A 26,046-nucleotide genomic window follows, 5' to 3' on the forward strand; every position below is an offset into this window, starting at 1 on the left:
TAAGTATATAGAAGAATTTTTAAATGTCGTATTTTCTTTAAGAAGTCGTCTATTATAAGATGTCCTATCAGTTTAATATCAGCTTTTCAGGAGGGAAAATTACTGCATTAAATGTACTCATTGTGAGATATATTACAACCTCAGAAATGTTAAAAATTTTTAAAAAGGATTAATCAACAAAATAATAGTATATCAACAATTTGGTATCAACAAATGGGAAACTTTTTTTTAATTTCAGTGAAATATTTGTAAAGACATTAATGATGAAACAGACCCTAGAGAATACCTCAGTAACTTTGAAAAACTGTGTAAAAAACATGGCAAAAACTGGCTTTCTACCATGCTCCACAAGAAATCACTTCAGGATTCCTATTCGGGGTTTTTTGATGCTGTTGTAAAATGACACATAAAGAAAGGGGCTGGGTGTGGTGGCTCACACCTGTAATCCTAGCACTCTGGGAGGCCTAGATGGGAAGATCACTTGAGGTCAGGAGTTTGAGACCAGCCTGAGCAAAAGTGAGACCCATCTCTACAAAAAAAATAGAAAAATTAGCCAGGCATGGTGGCACATACCTAGTCCCAGCCACTCAGGAGGCTGAGGCAGGAGGATTGCCAGAACCCAGAAGTCTGAGGTTGCAGTGAACTATGATGACATCACTGCACACTCTAGCTGGAGCGCTGGAGCAAGACTATCTCAAACGAATGAAAAAAAAAAAGAAAAGAAAGAAAAGGTTTGGCAACTTTAAAAATGTTTAAAAGTATACTAAATTACTCAAAATATGCTAATCTGTCCAGCTTTGCAGTTTTCTAATCCCTTTTTATACAGAAGTCAAGGTTAAAAAAGTATTTCATGTCAGATGCTGCATAGGAGGTTCACGGATGCCTCTGCCACCTCTTCATAGCTCCCCCACAACTTCATAAAAAAAACCTAGGATATTATTTGGGTAGTAGGTAGCACTGCTGCTTTCTCAAAAAAGGCTACTTTCTGTTTGTCTTTCTTTTATGTGGTCCATTGGCTACCCTAATCTAGCCACCCTAACATATCCTTGTGCCAGAATAGATAAAGGACTATACAGCCAGTCCTCCATATCCATGGGTTCTGTATCTGTGGATTCAACAAACTGTGGATCAAAAATATTCAAAAAAAGTATGGATAGTTGCTTCTATACTGAACATGTACAGATTTTCCTTCTTATTATTCCCTAAATAATACAGTATTCACAACTATTTACATAGCATTTACATTATATTAGGTATTATAAATAATCTGGAGATGATTTAAGGTACTATATAGGAGGATGTGCTTAGGTTATATGCAAATACCATTTTGCATAAGGGACTTTGAGCATCTGTGGATGCTGGTATCCTCAGGGGGTCCTGCAACGAATCCCCACAGATACTGAGGGATTACTTCACACAGTAAAGCATGGCTTGAACCACAATCACTACATATGTATGTTTTGTACACATCACACGCACACACACAAATAGGTAAAACTCAAAGTAACGTTGTTAACAATTTATTCCAAGTGACACAAAGTATTTTCTACCTATGCTATACAATCTCATCATCTAAAAACAGCCCTCCAAAGGATGATCCTACTTGAACTGATCTGTCAAAAGGAGTGATCTCATGATAAAACCAAACCTACAAGAGGAAAAATAAATCAGAGATAGGATCCTTTTGAAATTTTTCCTTCTAAGTCAGACTTTTCAAAGGTAAGTTCTCTCAATAAGATGTGATAATACCAAGATCTTTTCCTTCCTCTCCTTTGCCTAATATTTAAAACTAACTTTATATAAATGTGATTGAAAAGCCTCATTTAAGAGTTAAAATTTCTGGCCAGGCGCGGTGGCTAACGCCTGTAATCCTAGCTCTCTGGGAGGCCGAGGCGGGCGGATTGTTTGAGCTCAGGAGTTCGAAACCAGCCTGAGCAAGAGCGAGACCCCGTCTCTACTAAAAATAGAAAGAAATTAATTGGACAATTAAAAATATATAGAAAAAATTAGCTGGGCATGGTGGCGCATGCCTGTAGTCCCAGCTACTCGGGAGGCTGAGGCAGAAGGATCGCTTGAGCCCAGGAGTTGGAGGTTGCTGTGAGCTAGGATGATGCCACGGCACTCTAGTCCGGGCAACACAGTGAGACTCTGTCTCAAAAAAAAAAAGAGTTAAAATTTCTTTACAAAATGAAAAAACACTACTTAAATGAAAAGTATTTACCGTAAGAACAAACTGGGGAAAATATTTGGAACTCAATTCACAGATAGAGACTAATTTTCCTAATATATGAAGAGCTCCTTGGAATCAATAAGCAAAAGACCAAGATTCTCAACAGGAAAATGGGTAAAAGATAAACAAATAGTACAAATACTATAAATGCCTCTCAAGCATATGGAAAAACAATCTCATAATAAAAAAATTTTAATTAAAACTATACTGAGATCTACATTTTTATCTGTTAGACTGGCAATGATAAAAATATTTGAGAACATAATCTTGGTGAGGACATGAAAAAATCTCATATTGCTGGTGGGAGTACAGATCAAAACAACCTCTGCATTACAGTTTTTCTCATTTGAAGAAATTCTCGTAAGATGTTTAAAAAATACAGCACATAAGGCATATTCAGCCTGATGTGGGCTGCTGGTCATTTTCAAAAAAGTTTTATAATTTTCTGCTTTTACAGAATTCTGTTCATATAACGAAGCAGACAAGCAACTTCAAGAAACTTGGATGATTAACACAGTGGTCTTGCCTCATCTGCTACTCACCTCATGATACCTTACTGTGCACTTTGTGGGGGCTCAGTAAATATGTGTTGAGTGAATGGGATCAGGAATGATGCTGAAGGATGATGAGAATGGAATAAAAACAAAAACAAGGGATTAACTAAATTTATCTGAATAGATGAGTAAGTTGCTTACATAAATACTACTTACTCAAAAAAGGGGCAATGTCGCACTGGTAAATGCTTCTTGAAAAATTAATTGGTCAGCAGCAGTTATATAAGAGATTCTTGCAGTAACGGCAAAAAAATGGATAGTTGCATCTGTATTGAACATGTATAGATTCTCCCCTTGTTATTATTCCCTAAATACAGTATCACAACTATCTATATAGCATTTACATTGTATTAAGTATTTTAAGTAATCTAGAGATGATTTAAGGTACTATACAGGAGGATGTGCTTAGGTTATATTCCACATGCCCTTAAGGAAACCCCTCCCAGACCGACTTGGTCATGTGATTTGCTTTGGCCAATGGGACAACAGAAAATACATGGAGCTTGCCTTTACTAGTTGCTCCTGTAAACCCTACTACTGCCTCCAGGTGAAAGAGCCATAGCTAGCCTATTGGAGACACATGGCCCACCATCACCCCAGCCAATAACAAGCACCAATTTCCAGACATAAGAGTAAAGCTATCGTAGACCAACCAGCTCCCAGCTGATCCATTCACTGACTCCAGCCACATGAGCAAGCCCAGACAAAAGCAGCAGCAGAATTGCTTAATTGAGCCCAGCTAAGAATTGTATGCTAGCAATGGCTATTGTTTTACAGCCCTAAGTTTTAGGGAGGTTTGTTACACAGCAAAAGCTGATAGAAGCGGGAGGAAAACATGACTGGTGATCAAAGAAAATTTTTCCTTTACCTGTTCTGTTTTTTAAATTTCATAATGAGAATATATTCACATAATACTAGTTTAATTATACTAAACTTGCAAAAATATTTTATATCAGATTAATATTAAAGTCCTATGATCACCTCATAAACACATATACACAAAATAATTCCATCCAAATGGGAACATGAATTTGGGAGGAGACATTAATATTGCTCAGAAAAAAATGGGTCAATACAGAGTATCAGGGTATACTATCACAAAAAAGTTGTGAATAAGAATATATTCATGGTCACTGTCACGTCTCAATAATGGCTATTACCAAATGCTGGAAGTGTTAGGAGACATTCATCTCAGATTTTACTTCTCTGTTTCTTCTATTTAGGCAGGTAATGGCCTAACAGATGTTTTTTCATTTTATCTTCACATGCTATGAGGTAAATATCACGTATAACTTTAGGCAAAAGTTAATTAACCTCTACATGCCTCATTTCCTCAACTGTAAAATGGGGGTAACAGTACCTATATTATAGAGCTCTTGTAAAGATTAAATCACTTAGAATACAGCACGTAAGTCCTTAATAAATAGTCTACCACCTCTGTTAGTAGAATGATATAAAATTAAGGTCTTTTAACTAACATAGCTTCTATTTTCAAAACACTAAACATTATCAACTAAGGTGTGAGACATAATTAATTTGGATACCATTCTAATGATTTCATTAAAAAATTAATAGACAATGCTATTAAAAAGCAAAAAATCTGGGAATGAATGTAGAAAATATATGGTGAAGAGAGTTGAAGCTCTGGGCAATAATAAATCATTTGGTCACATCCCACAATCTTAAGTAGGTTTAAAAACCAAAGGGCTCAATTTTTGTGTGTTACAAATTCATAAAATGCAAAAACAAGAAGAGAGTAATAAATCCTATTGACATGTCACTTTTATTGTGACATCTGGTACACATACTTTCAACATGTTCTATCGTCATTTTTAAAAAAGAAGGCACTACTGAAAATAAGGCTTTGGAAAATAATGCTCTTTTCAGAAGAAATGTACTTAACCTAATCTACAGCATTGGAAAACTGATGTTACTCCTTGATCAATGGCTTAACATTGCCCATTTTTCAAGGCAAGACCAGGCATGGATGCTTCTCTGTCTATATATGCACACATCAACAGCTAAAAAAAAAAAATCTGGCCTGGATGGGGTACTTATAAAAAATAAAACAGCCAAATTTTTAAAAAGCATTTTAAACAGGCAATCGCCTAGCCTACAGACATACGAGTCACTGACCAACTGTAAAAAGCCTTACACCACAACGTGCAGGTGTTTTAGTTTGTCCTGTGAGGAATAAATAAATGCAACAAAAATTCCATTTTTCATTTTAATTCAATTCATACATTTTAAAGAGTGCTTAGTACATCTGAGTACATAATGTGGCAGGATTCTGGAGATAGAAGGGTAAAGAAAGTAACATTTATGTTACATGCTAGACATTTGCTGGTTATCTTATTCAATCATAATAATCCTGTGTGGTTGAAATTATTAAAACTCATTTTACAGAGGAGGAAATTAAGGCTCATAAAAGTAAAATAACTTGTTTGGGGTCTCTCAGCAGCAGAAAGCAGTGGGGTTGAGGGGTATGGCGGAGGGAGCACATACCAGGGTAGTGCCAGGTGACTATTCTTACAAGATGAACACAATACTCAGTGTAAGAAGTCTTTTACCATGAATATGGAAGGGGGATAGGACTTAGAAAACCAAGGAGATAATCTTTTGGGAGTGGGCAAAGGAGTCACAGAGGCTTTAAAGAAGTTGATATTTGAGTTGTTACTTTAAGGATGAGCAGGATTTACCAACTTCAATACCAAGGCTGACCCCCACCACCCCTCACCCCCAATATATTAACCAAAATAAATTACTTACTTGAAATTGAGAAAAACAATTTTGAGAGAAATCTTCCTCAGATATATTATTCCATAGTTTTAAAACAAATAATATGATGACAGTTTAATTTTTAGGTTGCTTTTATGTGGCTTGTCTTGGTTTTTATTCTGAAATGAAATTTAGATTAGTCATTTTCTTGTTCTGAGAAACTGGGAGTATGCCAACATGTTTTAACTTTACATTCTTCACATATCAACATGTATTCTTATTTACAAAGTCTTTCATTTCACCATCTCAAACAAAATCTAATTTAATATATAAATTACTTTTAAGTGTAAATATATATGCAAAATAAGGTATTTCTTTTAATTTTTGTTTTATTTCCTTGGTAACTGTAATAAATAGAAGAAAACGGAAAACTTGTGAACTGTTATATATTACACAAGGCATTTCTGAGGTAACACACTTTCTTTTATTATTTGAATAGTTTAACATAGTAAATGCTTTCTAAACCCAAAGAAAATTAAGTAACTGTCCCCAAGTAAATAGACCTCAAATTCTTAGTATTTCTGAAAAACTGTCATCTAAATAGAAAATTAAATTGGCCAAAAAGGTGGGGGGGGGGTATCTGAATTTTCCATTGACAATTACTACCCATTTTTCTCAGAATTTACTTTGCTAGGCATATATTCAATTTCTGCCGCAGAAAACAGTCCAGTTTACCAATACTACTAATTAAGCAACAAAATATTTTTCATTGAGAAAGAAATACCAAAAAAACTACAGAGAACTGGAAAAAATATAGGTCATTTGAAAAGCTTAAAAGGAATGACAAAAAAAACAAAAAACACCAAAAGGTTAAACAGACTATCATTACAAGGGTCTTAATTTCACTTATAATTTGTTTTGGTCTCCAAAATGCATCCATATCATGTTTGGACAGTGGAGTTCTTTTTAATTACCTAGGACACCCACTCCTGCCTTATCTCTATTTACATGGAAATTACAAGTTAAAACAATTTTATCCAAAATCCACTGTTCCTTACATTCTATCATTTCTTCTTTTAGTACCAGTATGATGTTAAAATGGTAACCAGGTACCAAAGTAATATACCTCATACCACAGTCCATTTCTCACTTTATAAGTTTCTAAGTATTTCTTTGAAATATCTAGGGCCAATGGCAACATCCTCTGAAACCTACTTAAACCTGAATCATTGTTCACTTAGATTATTTTTAATTGAGTAAATTTTAATCCAACCAAAAGCAAGAGAAAATTTAATTATAACACTAGAGACCAGAAAGGCCTCATACATTCCCTCCCCCCTTTTTGGGGGAAACTATATACATATAATTTTAGTATCAATTTTTGTTTATATCTGTCCTAAATTCCTATATTCCTAAATTGCTATAGCATAACTTTTACTTATTATCCTTTTCTTAAAGGATATACCTAAAATCATCACAAAAATCCTACCATAATTTATTACATTCTACAAAAAGATTCTAAATAGCATTAGACATAGCAGGCCCTCAAAGATGTCTAAGCTATTTATGTGCAGTTCTTTTAATAATTCCTCCCAGGTTCTGTATTTTCATCTTTCAATTATCATCAATGCCTTCCTCCAATATTCCATCAGGTTTGAGGGGTCAGTGTGAGGCAGTGAGAGCTGACTGTCAAGATCCTCAATTTTCAAATCCAGCCCCATACCAACCAACTATAGGATGATGGACAAATCCCTGAGCCTGCCTAACTAAATTTCAGTTTTCTTTATATAAAATGAGTAGATTTGACTAGAATGCTGCTTTCCAACCTTTTCCACATCATAAATAAATTTGTTCAGCACACTGGACAAAAGGAGGGCATTTGGAGGCATCTACATGGTGCCTGGTGAAAAGAAAATTACCACATTTTCTTCATATAATTATAGAAGAAAAATTTAAATTTATAGAGATACTCTTTGACATATGCAATGCTGAAATTCATAATATGAATGAATTTCCAATCCAAACTTTTTCACATCAAGAACAGTATTTCAAAATGACAATGGTAGCTTTATTTTTGAAGAACACACGTGCACTATCAAGCAGTCACTTTGCAGCAAGCTAAAATGGCACATCAAACACACTCGGCAAGCAGGATTCAATACAGGTGTACACAGAGATTCAGGCCTAGAGTTGGGTCCCCCCAGGGGCACCCTCCCTGTTTCCCTGTCCTCTCATGGTCAGTGGGCTGCACCTTGCACTGGGTGGCATCCTGAATGCAAACTCCAACAGCAGCTCCATGATCCCTTTCCCACAAGAGGCAGTTGCACACTGTGGTTAGTTGCTGAAGTAGATTCTAAGTAGTAAAGCACCTCCTTTAATGCACTTAAAGTATCAAAAGGAGCAGTAACTGCTGGTTGTCACTCATCCTGCTGTTTACAGGAACCCCAAACCCTTTCTTCAGTCCCCATTCCACTACTGTGGCTATATGGCTATTCTCCAGTGAGCCATGTAACATCAACTGAAAGCTCTGAATTAGAAGACCTCTAACAAAACCTAAAATTAAACACATATTGCAGTAAATATCTGTTTACAACAATTATTATGGCTTTTTAATTTTTTCTTCCTTACCAATTCCTGTAAACATAACTTAAAAATATTAACTCTGAATATTACATGCACATGGCAAAAAAAATATTAAAAAATTACCAAACAGTATATCCCAAAAAAAGTTAACCCACTTTTGTCTTGTATGTAACCAATCCTACTGACTGGAGGCAATCACTGTCACCAAACTCTCCTGTATCCTTCTAGACATAACTGTACATACACATTACATTCTATAGCTATCTACATATATATATTTAAACCAAACAAATGGGAGCATACTACACATGGAGTCTTACATCTTGGGGTTGGTTTTTATTTCTCTCATATCTTAGACACGGCACCATAGCAGTACACATAGTATTGCCTCATTATTTTTAAAGGCTGTCTAGTATTCCACTGAATAGACATACCATAATTTACTTAATTGATGTATGTTTATGCTGTTTCCAATCTTTTGCAATGACAAATAATGCTGCTGCAAATACACTCACATATTTTTGACACATATGCAAAAATCTAGAGAATAAAATTCTAGAATGGAATTGCTAGAGCAAAATATATGTACATTCGTAATTCTGAAAACGATTTCCAAATTGCTTTCCACAGAACACGAACACTTTATATTCCCACCAGCAATGTATGAGGTTGCCCATTTCCCCTTCTTCTCACTCTGCCTAAGTTATACTATGCAACCAATCTTTGCTAACTTGATAGGTGATAAATAGTATGCTGTAGCTTTAATTTATATCTTTATTACAAATAAAATTGTACATCTTTTCATATGAATTCTCTTTGCTCATTTGTTATTGGATTATTTTCTAGGAGCTCTTTGCATATTAAGAAAAAATTAGTCCTTTGTGAAGTGCACAAATAAGTTTTAGTAGTCTGCTTCTCTTTTGTGGTTTTTTCCCCATACAGAATTTTCCTTTTATATCATAAAACTCAGCAATCTAACTTCAGTTCTGTTTCATATTGTGAAAGGCCTTCACCATTCCTGGATTATATAAAAAATAATTATACCATGTTTTTTGTTTTACATTTAAATCTTTGACTCCTCTGGAAGCCAATTGTTTAGTTTTCCAGATAACTAACTGGCTATCCCAACGCTTTTTATCAAATAATTTTTCTTTTCCCTACTGATAGGTGAAGGTGGCCACTTTCACAGACAGATTGAATATCCCTCATTCAAAACTCTTGGGACCACAAATGTTTCAGATTTCAGATTTTTTTGGATTCTGGAATATATGCATATACAGAATGAGATATCTTGGGGATGAGACCCAAGTCTAAACACGAAATTAATTTATGTTTCATATACCCCTTATACACATAGCATGAAGGTAATTTTACAGAATTTTTAATAATTTTGTGCATGAAACAATGTTTTGACTGTTTTGACTGAAATCCATCAAACTGAGGTCAGGTGTGAAATTTTCACTTGCAGTGTCATGTCAGTGCTCAAAAAGTTTTCGATTCTGGAGCACTTCAGATTTTGAATTTTTATATGAGGAATGCTCAATCTATATTAAGTTTTCATATATATTTGAGTTAATTTCGGGCCTTTATTCTGTTTCACTGCTTTATGTGCCAAAACCATGCTACTTTTCAAAACATTTTAAAATTAAAATCACTTGACATACAAATGGGTATAACAAAACCAGAAATTACTGGCTTGCTTTAATATAAGAATCGTCTTGCAGTTCCTAAATGGAATTTATATAATCAAGTTCAATACTATCATCATGCAATCACGCATTTTGGTTGATATTTATTTTGGAGCCCATTATAAATCTCATGTCTTTTTTATTACATTTCTGAACCATATCTAGAAAACCAGTTTTTTCTTAATTTTATACATGGACAGTTTTTTTTCAAATTATAAAAGCAATATTTTTATAGTTCTCTGTAGAAAATCTAAAAATAAAAAACATATCTTCCAAAGATAATCAACCTTTTTCCTCTTACACTTTGGTGTTTTTTTGCATTTTTAATAAGTGACTATTTTGTATATTGATTTTTTCACATAATGTACTGACATTTTCCCATGTTATATATTACTCTAAAACATGATTTTAAACACATAATATCCCACTATATGAATATGCCCAATTTATGCAACCATTTCCCAACTGTTGGACATTTGGGGTTGTTCTCTGTGATGACTATTATCTATTGATTAACTCTTACAACAAATGCCTGAGTTTCAAAAATTGTGGTAAGCATTAACTTTATAATGGTCAGCAAAAAGAAACACATTACCAGCATTTCTGGAGGTTACAATCTATTGGGAAAAAACAGACATTAATCTCCAACATACATAAAATTACAACTATATCAAGTGCTATGAAGGAGAGTTCATGGTGCTTTGAGAGTCTATGATAGGGAAGGCTTCCCTAAAGGAAAGATAAATTGGAATTTAGGTGACAGAAAAGGAAAAACATTCCAGGCAGAGGGAATAGCAGGTACAAACCCTCATCGTGGGAGGGAGCATGGCAAGAATAAGGGACTGAAATAAGGCCAATATGGCTGGAACACAAAGAGCAAGGCAAGAAGAACATGGCTCAAGCCATGATTGGACAGAAAGGTAGGGGCCAGACTATGCCAAGACCTTGTAAGATAGGTAGATGCCACCACATAAGATATGGAGTTTTGTTCATATTCTAAATGCAACAGAAAACTACTGAAGCATATCAAGTAGTAGGGTAATGTAATCAGGTTTGCATTTTGAAAAGATCCCTCTGATTACTATGTGGAAAACAGATTCGAAGGGGACAGAATGGACTGGGATAAACCAAGATTAGGAGGCTAGTGTAGTAATCTGTCCAAAAATGCTAGTACCTTAGAGTAGGGTGGTAATGGATTATGAAAAGAAGTAGATGGATTCAAAAGATAATTAGATTTACCAAAAGATTTATGTTCATAGATTAAAATCCCTAAAACTAGAATTATTGGGTCAAAAAAGAACATTACAAGGACTCTGATATACACTGCCAAGCTGCCCTGCAGAGAGCAGTTTTCATCATTTGTCATTACCTTGTATCTGTTCCTCTATCAGAATTTTCAAGTTCTTTAAAAATTCCTTTAAAATGATTTAATCCATACTTCCTTCATGAAGCCTTCCCTGACTCCCCTTTCTGCCTGGTCATTGAATGTGTCCTCCTCTAAGTCCTTGCTATATCTTATACACATTTCTATAGTCTAATCATACTCTGTTTGACTTATGTTTATATGCCTATCATCTCTACTACACTGTAAGCTTCTGGAGGATAAAGTTGTTCTTAAAGAAGGCACTTAAAAAATAACTTGACATACATAGCAGTTCTCATTAAGTGTTCACTGAATGAACTGAATCACATCTTACCAGAGTCCACTGTGCCCACAGATTTAAGAGGGCTCCTACTTAAGCCTCTAATTTACTGATTATGATTTTAATCAAATATGATACAAAAAGCTAATAAAATTTGCTACTCCAGGCTTCAAATACTTTCTAAATAAAGTGACCAATTTTGTCTGTGAAGAGTCAATAAATCTCCAAGGTGCTCCTGAAAATCTCTAATAATTACAATCAAATAGGTGTTATGTGATCTTAAAGTATTGTTAAATGGTTTACTAAAAAACAGGTTATGAACTGGACTTTTATTAGAGAAATTTTTACAAACTGAGTTGTTGACAAATGCTATAGTTTTCAAAATTATATTCATTTCAAATTTATTTAATAATTCACTAATTTACCCCTCAAAAAAGTGAGGTTATTCTGGTAGTTTCTTATAGTTAACTCTATAATATAAAAAATAGGAATATGTATTTATAATTTGAATAAGCATCCATATATACTTATATAGCATTTCAGAATTATGAATTTATGTTGAAAGACTTGATTTCATGTTTAACAGTTAGCATCTGTAACAGTCTACCAAAATATTCACTGAGCTGAAGGAAGACTTAAGAGGGGAGTATGGCAGAGTTTCTTACAGTAATCTTAAAGACAAGCAGCTCCCTCTATAGTCAGTCTGGCCTACTTTGTTTAATTACTTGCTTGGTGGACATCTCACAGTCTTCTATTTACTCCTACTCTGCATCTCAGCAGGGAAGCTCTTTCAAAGGATAATTCTGTTTAACCTGGTGCTGAGGAAACTGTAAGAGCTGCCTAAACTCAGCGTGAAGTGAGTTACATCAAGCAACTAAGCAAGACTTGAGATGTGGAAACTGGACAGCTTCCCAAGTTCACTTGAGTCAGATCCTCACCATGAAGCCTCAGGATTGTATTTGAAGTGAATTTTCTGACTGGTCACACCTATACTCAAATCTAAGTGAAAAAACATTGTCCTATACTTTATTCATAACCTTGCTTTCCTCCATTAAAACAAGTGACCAAAATGTTGTTATGAAAGAAAAAACTAACCATTTCTCCTACAAATGAAATTGCTCAATTCACAGTTACATCAAAACAATGTTCAAGACATTTTAAAAACGAGTTAAAAGCAGAAGAGGTTTTTGTTTTTTGTGAAAAAATAATTCCATCACTCAGATGAAGAAAATTTAAGTAATTCTCTCAGAATCAATATCCTCAGTCAGCAAGGAATTAAAACAGTCAGGATTTACCATTCAAATTTGAATATTTCACTTTTTTAATGCCTTTTTAAATTTCACCAAATCAAGATAAGTGCATTTTTTAAACTCCAAAGACTTTATTTCTTAAATTTCTCAAGATATGTCCTCAAAACACATCAAAAGTCAACCGGACTGTTTTCTAAAGCAGAAAAATACTTTCATACAATAATAGAAAAACTGAACTAGTAAAAATGTATTAGGCCAATCAGCTCGGAATTTATAATCCTGAAATGGCAACTTGGTTTGAGGAAAAACTGGGTTCAGTTGCTGTTTTTCAAGATCTCACTAGAAAGCAAACTCAGTTTAAAAACATCTTTTCTCCAAACCAAGGTAAAGAATTAAGGACTTCCAAAATTAACTCCTACACGTGAAATAAGTATATTTATGGTACTTTAAGTACCATAGGTTTATTACAAATTTTCATTAACTTATTTTACTTATTAGTAAAGATATAGTTTGTTCTTTCAAATAAATCCATCTTCATTCAAAATTCTAGCATTCAGACTTTTACTAAGCCAGACTGGCCTCTCTTGTACATTAATAATTTTCAAGTTTTATTTTTCTGGATGGTCTGGACTAGTTTTCTTTGGGGAGAGAACTCAAAAGCAGATAATTCTGTAGTTTTTGTTTACATTTAATTAATACTAATTCATTGGGAATTTCTGACATGCTAAAAATGCTAGCTTGATTTATGAAAGCTGTAAACTCTAAACATATGCCAATGACTTCAAATTTTTTCTATTAAAATAAAAAATTTTTGTTTGAAACTGTGAACTATACAGCAAATTCAATTTGATAATCCTTAACAATTTGAAGTTTAAGGTCCTCTATATCAAGTTTTACATCTTTCAATGTATGTACAAAAAAGTCTTACTTTTTTATTCACTTACACTACACATTTCAAGGTGCATACCGAAAAAACCCCGTTTGGGTTTTTTTTTAAGGAAGGGGATGGTAATCTATTGTAAGATGTCCAGGAGGGAAGAAATAAATATTTCTTATTGTGAAATAGTTAATGTGTCTTTTTTTAAATATTCAGAAACACAAAAGTATATCACATGATATTCTTTGCTTTAAGGGGTATTATCTCACATAGTAAAATTGCTGTTAGCTCATAGTGAAATTCATTTATTTCCACAAACAACCTTCCTAGAAAACAGAGCCTGAATATCACTCAGGGATACTACATATTTAATGACTTCTGTGGAGAAGGAAAACACTAGGTGTAGAAAGTAACTGAAACCATACAAGCTGTAATACACACAAATGCCACAGTATATCCTATTAGCATGTCACTTTATGATTCAGAAATCTGGCTGAACAGAGCTATATCGACTCACTATCTTATCCTTCCTCAGCATCTGAAGTGAAAACAAACAGATTATTACACTGAAATTCCAATTAGAAACAAAGACAGCAACACTATATTTAAAAGGGCAGAAAACCTATCCTTCAGAACACTTTATTGCCTCTTTTCCAGCCTCCAAACTTTCAAGTTCTACACTTTAAACACACTGTGAACAGCACTCAAATTCCCTATCTTTCAAGGTTCATACCATCAAAATGTTTTTCACTATTTTAAAAAGGAATACGCTACCAAAGCTCACGCCACTGACATTTTTAACAAAGAGAATTCACATTAAAAGATAACTGCTTGGAATAGTGCTTGTGTTTGGGAAAGTGCTATTATCTTGGTAGTCCACAGAAACTGACTGTGGTAGTAAGATGAATGGTTATGAGGGTAAGGAGCAGCAAGTGGGAAATGCTATCTAAAATCCCATAGGGCAACACATAGCTAGAGGTAAGAGCATCCTTTTCTAGGAGGCAGCTCCATTATTTCATGTAAGCAGTTCAAAGCATGTAGAAAAGCAAAACAATTTTTTAAAACGTCGTGTCAATCTAGCCTCTATCTTATTTATATTATCGTAAATCCCCAGGAGTTTTCGAGAACGTAGCTTCTGTCACTGCTTTCTCTCCACCCCACCCCTTCTTCAACATAGTTTTTTTTAATATACCTGTATTTAAAACACAATCCTACAACCCAGCCTAGGGGCATTTTAAAATGTGGGTATTGCTGAGTTTGCCTGTGATTCCTAATAAATTCTCCCTATTAAGTATGATGTTTTACGTTGGGCAACATAAACACGCACGCATGGACGCACACTTCCCTGAAAGCATTGCACCTGAGGATGCTGCCCAGTCCCCAGACGCTAAGGCATTAAACTCCAAGGAGTCACACGACCTGCACTCACAGCAGAGCCACATGGTCACTTCCATGAGAAAGATTATCTGGCCCCAGGCGCCACTCTCTTCAGCCCACTGCATCTCCGGAAGGGGCAGAGGAGAGCGAGGGTGAGAACAGCCGACGGAGAGGGACTGACAACAGAGCTGACGCTTCCCCTCTCCTCTTAAAGCCACTTCCAGAAAAAGGCACTTGGGAGACGAAAGAGGTGTGCCGGGTTCCAGCAGACCGACCGCAGAGCGGGGCCCTACAAACCCGTCCATGGATGGACACGGCGCGGCCCCCCGGCGGCCCGCCCTGCCGGGGCAGAGCGGTGCCCGCGGCGCTTGCTCCGCCTGCTCGCGACCCGAGTGCGGCTGCAGCTCTCAGCCACCGCTCTCAGTGTAAACACTCGGCGCTCGCCGCCTCCCGCCCAAGAGGGGGGCGCGCGGCGCTCGCGCGGACCCACATTTTTGCGCCTCTTGTCACGCACGAGAGGAAAGGCGAGGAGGGCGGAGGGGAGGGAAGACGCGGCAGCGATCCACGGAGACGGCCGGCGCCGGCGGCGTGCGCGCGTGTGCGCGGCGGGGAGGGCGGCCCGGGCGCCCCGCCGGCTCCGGCTCCCGCTCCCGCCCGCGCCCGCTTACCTGCCGGGGTTGCTCCGAAGACTCGCACCACCGGCACCTTCTTGACAGGAGCCTGGGTGAGGGGGGATTGGCAGATATCCAGCCCCTGCAGCGGGCTGGCCATGTAGTAGTCGGCAGTCACTATCCTCACTGAAAACATGTTCGCCGCCGCCGCCACTGCCTCCCCTTCACTGGCGACCTGGCAGCGGCAGCAGCAGTAGCAGCGGCGGCGGCGGCGGCTCCCTCCGCAGCGGCGGCCCCACGGCGGCGGCGCCCCCTCCCCTCCTCGGCTCGTCCCCCTCCCCTCACACACAGACTCCGTGAGGAGCGGCGGCGGGCGGGGCGGTGTAGGCACTACTGCCGCCGCCTCCTCAGGAGCACCCGGCGAAGGGCAGCAGGAGAGAAGCCCTCGCGCTTTCGTCGGTGCTGGTGCTGCCGCCACTGCCGCCGCCGCCGGGAATCACACGGGCTCCTCGGTCCCAGGCTGCAGCTCTTGTTGCCATGATGATGATGTCACGGACGCAACCACTGGGGGAGGGGAGGGGTGTGTGTGTGTGTGTCTGTGGCGAAGGGAGGGCTGTGAGTAGTTGGGGGGAGGGACACGGCGGGAAAGGGAGAGAGCGGGCTGGCGCCCGGGCGGGACACCTCAGGCGGGGGCCGAGGTGTTTTCTCCCCCGCCCCTGGGCACGCAGCGAGGGAGGAGGCTGGGGGAAAGCAGGGCCCGCGCGGCGCGCGAAGGATCGATGACTCGGCCGCTGGGCACGGCCACCTGGGTGAGGGGCAGCGGAGGGGGCGGCGGAGCACCGATATCATGGATCGGCTCAGAGGGGCTTGCGGGAGGGGGGCTCCAGTGTTCAGGGCCGTTTTGGCGGCTACGCGGAACTGGCCGGCGCAGAGGTGCTCGCGCTTGCCTCGCCGACCGCCATTTCACATCCTGCGGAGGAGGCGGGGGCAGCGCGGAGATGGTTTTTCACAAGGTAAGAAAACTCGCCGGCGGGAGGAGGGAGGGAAGGCGCCGATCTCGTGCCGCCGCGGCCTCGCGGGAGGGCGGGCGGCGGAACGGGCGGGGCCGAGCGCGGATGCAGCCGGCCCTTCTCAGGTAACGCCGCGGCTCCGCGCGTGGCCCGGGGGCGGTGCAGAGGGCGGGGGCGCGCGAGAGCTGGCTTCGGCCTATAAAAGGGCCGTCCCGACGCTTTTTCTCCCCCTTCCTGAACGTGCCGCGCAAGCTTCTGCGCACCCTCTCCTGCAGTACCGCAATGTCTGCGCTGGGCCACTTAATGAGATTTATTCACGCACAGGTCTTCTCAGCTTTGCCAGGGGTTGGCGGAGCCAGTGCACAGGGATTTCCCACCACCGTGTTTTTCTCCCGCCCCTTCCTTCCCTCTCGCCCCAATATATCCTTCCTTGGTTTCCTCCTTGGCTCCAGGCTGCGTCGCGGGCACGCGCAAGTACATGTAAGGACTTGTCAGTTCCCAGTGACCTCCCTCTTCTCCCCTCCCCCAGAGAAATGTAGGATTAAGAGCCTCTCAGAAAATTTTAGGCAAAGAAAAAGGCCCGTGAAAGTCATCGCGTTAGACGCGGACTTCAGTGTTATTCGCTAACACGTTGTGCAAGGGTTTTACTACCCGAAGGCATAAAAGCAAAAGGGTGTGGAAGGACCATTAGACAAAACAACTTTATTCAAAAAGCTAGAGGGTTCGTTGAAGCGGTGCAGTAAGGGATTTTTTTTTTTAAGGGTCGATAACAGGCGGCTGGGTTGGCAGTTAAATCGGAACCAATGGTTTTTTTGTTTGACTTGGTCACTGATATTGGGCGTGACCTTGTACAAATTATTTGGTTTCTTTGGGCTTCGGTTTCTTCATCTGTAAAACAAGAGGGTTTCTCTTAAAAATTGATCCTTGAGGGTTTCTTCCTAACAAAAAGATTTAAGCTACAGGAGGCAGAAACCATGGCTTCAAGTTCGAAATTTGCCACTGAATTAGTACTCTTCGCAGTCATTTGCAACCTCTCCGAAGTAGAGATCATTCTTTCATGCTTATGTATTATACAGGTGCATTTTAATGGTTACTAGGCGCCATATATTTGAAGTGTGAGAGCTCCTTGTTTGGAACCATTGCGGGTCTTCAAATGGGAAATCAAAAGGCCCAGAGGGACAGGTCACTGGAAAGAAGCTGTGTATAAATTCTCTAACACGTAAATGCTAATAAGAACTTACGCTCCAAGGGATTTGAGACTGATTACCACAGTAAATGAGCCTGCAGTTTTTAACCTCAGAGCATGATTATAAACATAGATGGCAAGATTTCTAATATATAGGACATTACCTGATAACATTTTAAAGAAGTAAAATCTCTTAAATTGATTTGAAGTTTTAGAAGGCTATCGAAGTGATTCAAAAATATAACTACCATGCTAAAATGATTTTTGGTAAAATAAATATTTCGTACAAGCCGAATGTCAGAGGCACAATACGGGTGATTCTCATATTGTTCTGTGATAACCTAGGGTGTTCTTTAAATTTTAATCTTTGGCCCTTACTGAATTACATTTTGGGGGATGGAGCTTGGAGGTCTGTATTGCTAGCAACCCTACTTGCCACTCCCATGATTCTTAAGAAATATAAAATTGAGAATCCTTGTACTATATTATAAACAAGTATATCTATGATATTTAAATTATACTATATCTAACTGGAAAATGGTAAAAGCCTCAAATGAACAGATAAGCTTTTCTACAAGAGGATTTCTTTCCCTTTACCTCTTGAATCAACATTGTTTAATTTAAGAAAAGGCAATTGCAACAATTCACATCCTTCTGTAATTCCAAGAAAGAATGTTCATTCCTGAAGAAAACATGGGCAGCATGAAATTTAAAATGCTGTGTTCATTGCATGTAATTTAGTTTAAGTCAATGCTCAAATTGAAAACCTGACAATAGTCCCCTAGTTAACCACTATCAAATGTGTTTTATAAATAATATTCTTCCTGAAGTAAAAAAGAGTTCTGGAATTTTGAGTCAAAGAATGAGAATTTTAACCCATAATTTACTGGCTAAGTGAGTTCAGACAGATCACTTTTATTTTTTGGAGTTTATTTCATCATCTATGAAATGGATAGTAATTCCTGTTGTAACTTCTAGAGATGTTATAAGACTCAAGTGAGATAATGTGTGTGAAAATATCATAGAAAACTTCCATATCCAGAAGTCTAACTCATCTTGAAAAAATAAAATCACTTGGAATTGCCTTATCCTCATACAATATGAGAAATGCAAAAATTGAACTCTGTACTTAATATCCTTAAAAGCATCTTTTTTTGTTTGAGTGGCTACTTTTTGCCAGGTGAGTTGAGATATGGTGAGAAACAGAGCAGACATAGTCCCTGTCCTTATCAGGTTCATAGTTTAGCCATCATAAAAATGTATTTTAATCATATCAATTAACATTACATCATCTCTTCTAGTTCACTGACCTATTCTCATTATGTCATGCCTTTAGTAAAAGCCTCCTCAGCCTTTTATACCAATACTGTTCAACATCTAACATCTGCCTGTTAGCAATTTATAATCTAGAGCAAAAGGCAATGGCTACCATAGTTTTGTGGTGGATACTATTAGATGGTTTATTCAGTACTCATCCGAACCCTTTGTAGCTTGCTTTTCTGTACTTTAGAAGCTAGAAAATCAAAAACATGTCCCAGACTCCCTTGTAGCTGGAGTGCTGGCATGAGATCAGTAGTATGATCAGTAAGTGTTTAACAATGGCTAGGGAAGGGGGGAAACCCTGATTTGTAGCATTGGGCAATTTTCTTTTTTCTCTTCTTCTTTTGTTTTTTTTTTTTAGAGACCAGGTCTCACTATTGCCCAGGCTGGCTTCGAACTCCTGGGCTCAAGGAATCCTCCCGCCTCAGCCTCCCAAGTAGCTGGGTCTACAGCCTTGGGCCACCGTGCACAGTTTTCATGATGCAGATATGTCTGAGCCACCAGAGTGACTTCATTGAATGTGAAATTGGAAAGGATGCTAATAACCAGGACCTGGCTTTAGCATATGACCTAGTTTTCAGCAATCAGGTGCACCCACACGAGACATGGATATGACAGTGAGCAACATGTTGCTTCGGCTGCACTCAGAGAGATGGGATCTTCTGGCAAACACCATGGTGGAGGTATCTGGTTATTTGGGTAGCTAGGAAGGAATTCTGGCATCCATTTCTGGAGTCATAGGTGCTGGCTGGCAGGTGCTGCTAGGATGGATTTCTGCTAGAATAGCCCTGTGATATGGGTTGGGTATTCTTCCTGGTTTGGTTTTTCCTGCATGTTACTTCTAGCTGTGTTTATACAAGCCTGGTTTTCTGGCCCTCTGAGAGATTTGTGAGCTAAATAGTATCCTTTAATCCCTTTCTGCTTAAACTAGCCCAGTCACGGCCAGATACATAATTTGTGGGGCCCAGAGCAAAATGAAAATGTCAGGCACCTTGTTCAAAAAGCAGGTGGGAAAGTGCCATTACCTGTACTAAAATATAAAGCTTTTTCTTTCCTCTGCCTTCTCTCCCTCCACTTGTCATAGTGTTTTTAAATTTGCTTTTTAATGTCATTCTAAGTAAAGAAAAATTTTTTAATTCTTAGGATGAATTTTACCATTCATCTTTATAGTGTGATGCTATTTTAAAATGCAAATATAAGAGCATTTCACTTGTATGCGGAATCACCAAAATTACACAATTCGTATTTCATAGCTTGTATATGCATATGTATTTTGTGCTGTCAGAACAGTGTAAACTCTGCATAAAACTAACTCAACTGTTTTTATTTTCCTTCTTGATATGTGCACATTCTGCCAACATTATCTTCTGCTTACTGATGAGTAAGGAAGGACAGAAAGGAAAGGGAGCTGTGGGTTGCCTTACCTCTCCCTTTTGTTCGGTGTCATCATTTTCAGAGAAGTAACACATGAGTAAAAAAGGATATGATTTGGTCACCTGTGTTTCTTAGGATGCCATTGCCTTCTTTCTGTATCTGAAGCAAGTTCTGGTTTGAATGGAAAGCACAGCCTTTTAGAACTGTCAGTACCTCCACTAACTCAGTCATAGATGTAACATGCTTGTCTTGTACTCACTTTGTTACTGTCTTGAGTTCCTCTACCTCATAGGTCCAGCAGAATCCTTTGCTCATGAGGCATCGTAAGACCATATACAAATGGGGTAGCAAGGAAGAAAGGAAACATAATCTCCTCTGCTTGCATGTGTGCTTTATTGTACCACTGAACTTCACTTACAAAACAGACATTTAAACATAAAGGTATTAAGGTTTTCAAGATGGTGACTGCAGAGCGTTAAACCAAGCACTGGGCCCAGTGTAACTACACAGGTCATGTGCCCATGAAGTTGACTCTGGGCTCTGAATTTCTCCAAGACACTTGTGGCATTTTGGATGAAACAGTTCTTCATTGTGCGGGACATTTAACAACCCTGGCCCCTGAGCACTACATGCCACTGTGACAATAAAAAATGCCCCATACATTTTTAAATGGCCCCAAAGAAGACCTGCTGCTCTCCACTAAACAACTAGAATGGACTCTACTGCTTGCGTTTATGAACTATGACCACTACAGAGTTAAGTTAAAAAGATTTCAAATTCTCATACCCAAGAGAGCAGAATTGCGGTTTTTCCTCTGTTGTCAGAAAAATAATATCACCTACACTGGTGATGAAACAAATATTTGGGATGAAAATTTCAAAGTGATTAGAGAGTGGAGAACCCATGGCCTTGGGGGTCACATGTGTCCTTCTGGCTCCTTGAGTGCAGCCTTTTGACTGAATCCAAATTTTATAGAACAGATCCTTTTAATAAAGAGATTTGTTCTGTGAAGTTTGGATTTGGTTGAGGGGCCGCACTTGGGGATCCGCAGGGCTGCATGTGGCCTTAAGGTCACAGGTTCCCCACCCTAGGCAAAGAGAACCATCTTACATTCATTATCTTCATGAGTTGGCTGAAGGAGGGGATAAGTCCCCAGAAAAAACTAAGAATGCTGCCATAAGATGTGCTGTTCTTATTACATTTTGACCTTTGTTTCATTGTGTCTCTATTTTTTGTTTAGGTTTAGTTCTTGATTTAAGAATATTAACATTGTAGCATATTACGGCTGAAACAAGATACCCAAATCATTGTTTCCTTTAAACTGTAAATTATGTAGGGATTAAAAACTCTAGCTCTATAGACCTGGGCCTTGCCTTTGCTAACTGTGAACCTCAGTTTCTATGAACCATTTTCTCTTCAACAAAATATGGATAATAGTATACTTACCATAGGTTTTAAGTCATTTCATCAAAAGCCAATTCATTAAAAAAAGTAAGTTTACTAAAAATACATTTATTAAATATATTCAGGATGAATATTCCTTCAAACAAGTATTTGGTAAATATAGCAAACTGATTCTTTGGCAAATTAGCTTTTAGCAAATTGGACTGCTTTCCATTCCTATTAGGGATATTATAAGGATTAAATGAAGTAGTGCCAAAAAAAAGTGCTTAGCAAAATTTTCAACAAACCTCTCAACATTCAGATTTTAAGTCCTGCCCATTCTGTCTCCTGAATATTCCCCGTTCCTGTTGGCATAATCATTGTCATTTTGTAGGCCTTCACTACCTTTAGGTGGACTATTGCAATAGTCACTTGATTGGTCTCTTGGCTTATTCCTCAACAGTTTTCCACAAAACTGCAAGGGTGATCTGTCTCCAACATGAATTTGAAATCATCATATACAGTATAAAAACAATTTTTATGGCATACAACTTCATGTTTGGCTAAGATACTCAGCTTCATCTCTTCTCTCCTTCTTTTCCGTTTATCTTCTGGCACCACTGACATACTTCTAGTTCCTTAAACATGCCATTCTTTTTGCAAAACCATCAAATCTCTGTGCCTTTGCCTTTCTAACTGGAATACCTTCCCCCTTCTTGTCCCCTGACAAAATTCTTATTTATCTTTTTATGTTTTAGCTCGAATGCCACTTCCTTGTAAAGGTTTCCTTAATTTCCTCAAGTAGATTAGGTGTTATTTCTAGGCTTCCACTGCTCTTTGTACATGCTTCTATCATAATGCTTATGTTATTATAGTTGGTTGTTTGTCATTCTAATAGACTGTTAATGCCTTGAAGGAGGAGACTGTGTCTTTTCATCTTTTATATACTCGCTCCAAGTATAATGCCTAAATATAAGTCATCAACATTTGTCGAATTAAAAAATTTTAAAAATCTATTTACAGCCCTCTCTACTGCCTTCCAACCACACCTCCATTTTACGGATCAGTAAGCTGAGGCCCAAATAAATGAAGCTATTTAGTGAGAACCCGTGCTTCTTAACTATTGCTTTTACTCCTATGCTGTAGAGCAGTGGTTCCCCAACCTTTTTGGCACCAGGGACGGGTTTCATGGAAGACAATTTTCCTATGGGGATTGAGTGGAGGCGGAGCTCAGATGGTGATCTGAGGCCCTGTTTTCCTAACAGGCCATGGACCGGTACCGGGCCACTGCCCAGGGGTTGGGGAGCATGGCTGTAAAGAATCTTCTGACTAGCATCTATTTATTAATATAGGTCATTTCTATTGTAGGAAACAGACTGTCTCATTAGTGTTTTTCCATTCATCTCTTATCTAGGGAATAGATAGAAGGGCATAATGATTTGATAAGATTAACAGTATTGTCTTCCTTATTCAATCATTTGGCTGCTTTTTTTTGTTTTCTAGTAAATTCAGTAAAATTCATACTGAATTATTTTTTGTGCCATCCCTTTCCTTTACCCTAACAGAACTCAGTTTTCTTAACTACTGTGGAGTCAAATGTCTGAAGCATTTAGTCCAGTGGGCCTCATCCAGGGGTGATTTTACTCCCCTAGGGGACATTTGGCAAAATGGAGACATTTTTGATTATCCCATCTGAGAGTGTACTACTGGTATCTAATAGGTGAGAAGCCAGGGATGTGACTAAACATCTTATCATGCACAGGATAGCCCCCACAACACAACATGTCAATAGTGCAGAGGTTGAAAAACCCTGATCTAGCTTAAAGGAAATTTTTACCCAGCCCTTCATCCAGTCTCTTGCCTTTATGAAACCATGATGGAAGAGAAAGATATCCCCTCCTAGAAGGATTTGAAAGCCCTAAGTAAGCATGGCAAACTCTGAAGGCAATTGCTGTCAACTCTGCCCAGTCCCTAAAGGCTTTTTGCAGGTTTCCTCAGTTTATGCATAGCACCTGACAGGGTACGAGGTAGGAACGTAAATATTAATTGCCTAAATGATTAATAAAATATTTTTTGGCCAAAAGAATGGGGTTTTATTTCTCTGTCTTTAAACCAAAAGGAAGTCATATTAATCTTATGGAGAGAGATGAATTTCCTGAATAAAGATCATCTTTCTGTTCTTGTCTTTTTAACCAATTAATCTACTCAATTATTCAGAGAAGCAAAACTTTTCTAAAATGACTCTCCTACTTCTGTAAATTAGTAGTAATAGTATTAAGGGAGGGACCATTGAGCCTATAAATTAAAGATGATGTTTCGAGGAAGAAAAAATAAAAGAAACTTTCAGAACAGAATAATATTAGAACTAATATTTGAGTTTTCCAGGACCCTCATTTAAATTGCATATCCAAAATCGATATTGGAGTATTTTCAATGGATTATAGATAGGCAGGAAGAGACCAAACACACACAGAATAAGGATAGATTAAGTTTCCAATTTAAATAATTAAGATACAAAATCTCAGAAACAAGGTGTCTATTTGGAGCAGCATAGCTCAGGGTAGTTTCCCCTGGCCCCAAAGTCCCCACTGTTATATTCACAACTTAAATCATATTACGGGAAAACTTTCACTAGTAATCTTTGTTATTAACACTGGGCTCTCCTGGATTTTGATCCTTATTCTACATCCTCATTCCAGAGGCCAGGAAAGACTATTCTCAGATGTGTAAATATAGATCTATCCTTATATTTCTTTATTTTCTCAATAAAATGTATTTTTCCAATTTTAAAAGTTTTAAATGCATAGCATAGAAAATATGGAAAACCATAAAGAAAATGTGGAGCATTCAATCCCACCAAGAGGCAGTCATAGTTAACATTCTGATCTATCTTTTTGTAGAAAATCTTTGTATAAATATATTACATAGTAGAAATAGTGTCCTAATTTTTTCACTTTGTATTATACCAGAAGCATTTCCCATGCAGATTAAAACTCTTCATGTACATTTATTTTAATGGCTGCAGAATATGCTGTGCTATGGACATGATAGCTTACCTAACCATTTTCTCTCTGTTGGCCAAGAATATAATGGTTCAGATTTTACATTATTGTGAATATCACACTGAGCATTTTTAGGCTGAAAACTTTGCTCCATTTTGGATTCTATCCTTAAATTTTCAAGGAACTTACTTTATGGTTCATTATTTGACAACACCAGTTCTTGGTACATGATCCTTCTTGCCATGATCCTTCTCTGCAGAAGAGAGAATTGCATGTGATATTCATTCTGCCTGGTTTGCTCTTCCTTTCTCCATCTCTTTTTGCCTGGTTAACTCACTCTTAAGATTTCAGCTCAGGAGTCACTTCCTCAGGGAAGCCTTCCCAAACTCTCTATATTTGATTATGGTCCTCTGTTACATCTCTAATTGTACTGTGTTCCCTTTTTCCATAGCACTTACCTCTGGTTGTAATAATCCATTTATTTATCTTTATTTGATTAATTTCTGTTTCTTCCCTTGGACTAGAATACTGCAATCATTATCTGGATAAGCAGCAATTATAATGCTATGTTGTAAAGATAGGCCCATTAATGTGATATCATTTGTATCACTGTGACAAGATGGGTTAAAGCTTGAGATTGAAATATAATTAGTCAAAAAAATATTTATGTGCCAGGCAGTATGCTAGGTGCTCAGAATGTAGAAGTGAAAATGATGGGCATTTCAGCCTTCATGTGGCTTTATAGGCTAGCATAGAGGTCAGCAAATTTCTCCTGTAAAGGGACAGATAGTGAATATTTTAGGCTTCTCGGGCCGCATGATCTCTCTCGTAACTACTCAACTTTGTTGTGATGCAAAAGTATGCATAGACAATACATAAAGAAGAGTGTTGCTGGGTTCCAATAAAACTGTATTTAAAAAACAGGCAGCGGAGCTGGGTATGGTAGTTCACACCTGTAATCCCAGCACTTTGGGAGGTGGAGGCAAGAGGATTGCCTGAGGTCAGGAATTTGAGACCAGCATGAACAAGAGTGAGACCCCATCTCTACAAAATACAGAAAAATTAGCCAGGCGTGGTGGTGCATGCCTGTAGTCCCAGCTACTTGGGAGGCTGAGGCAGGAGAGTCACTCAAGCCCAGGCACTTGAGGTTGCAGTAAGCTATGATCACTCCACTGCATTGTAGCCTGGGCAACAGAGCAAGACCCTGTCTCAGGGAAAAAAAAAAAAAAAAAAAAACAGG

General features: G+C 38.3%; 1 protein-coding gene across 1 annotated transcript in view; it reads right to left on the reverse strand.

Annotated features, from left to right (window-relative positions):
- Positions 1-15,727, reverse strand: part of REV3L (REV3-like, polymerase (DNA directed), zeta, catalytic subunit) — a 178,973-nt gene extending 163,246 nt beyond the window's left edge. The window contains exon 1 of the mRNA XM_012642842.1: positions 15,589-15,727. Within this exon, the coding sequence (XP_012498296.1) occupies positions 15,589-15,727 (139 nt within the window). The remainder of the gene's footprint in view (positions 1-15,588) is intronic.
- Between the last annotated feature and the right edge of the window lie 10,319 nt (positions 15,728-26,046).

Source organism: Propithecus coquereli, unplaced genomic scaffold (assembly GCF_000956105.1).
Source record: "Propithecus coquereli isolate 6110/MARCELLA unplaced genomic scaffold, Pcoq_1.0 Scaffold189, whole genome shotgun sequence".
NCBI classification, from domain to species: domain Eukaryota; kingdom Metazoa; phylum Chordata; class Mammalia; order Primates; family Indriidae; genus Propithecus; species Propithecus coquereli.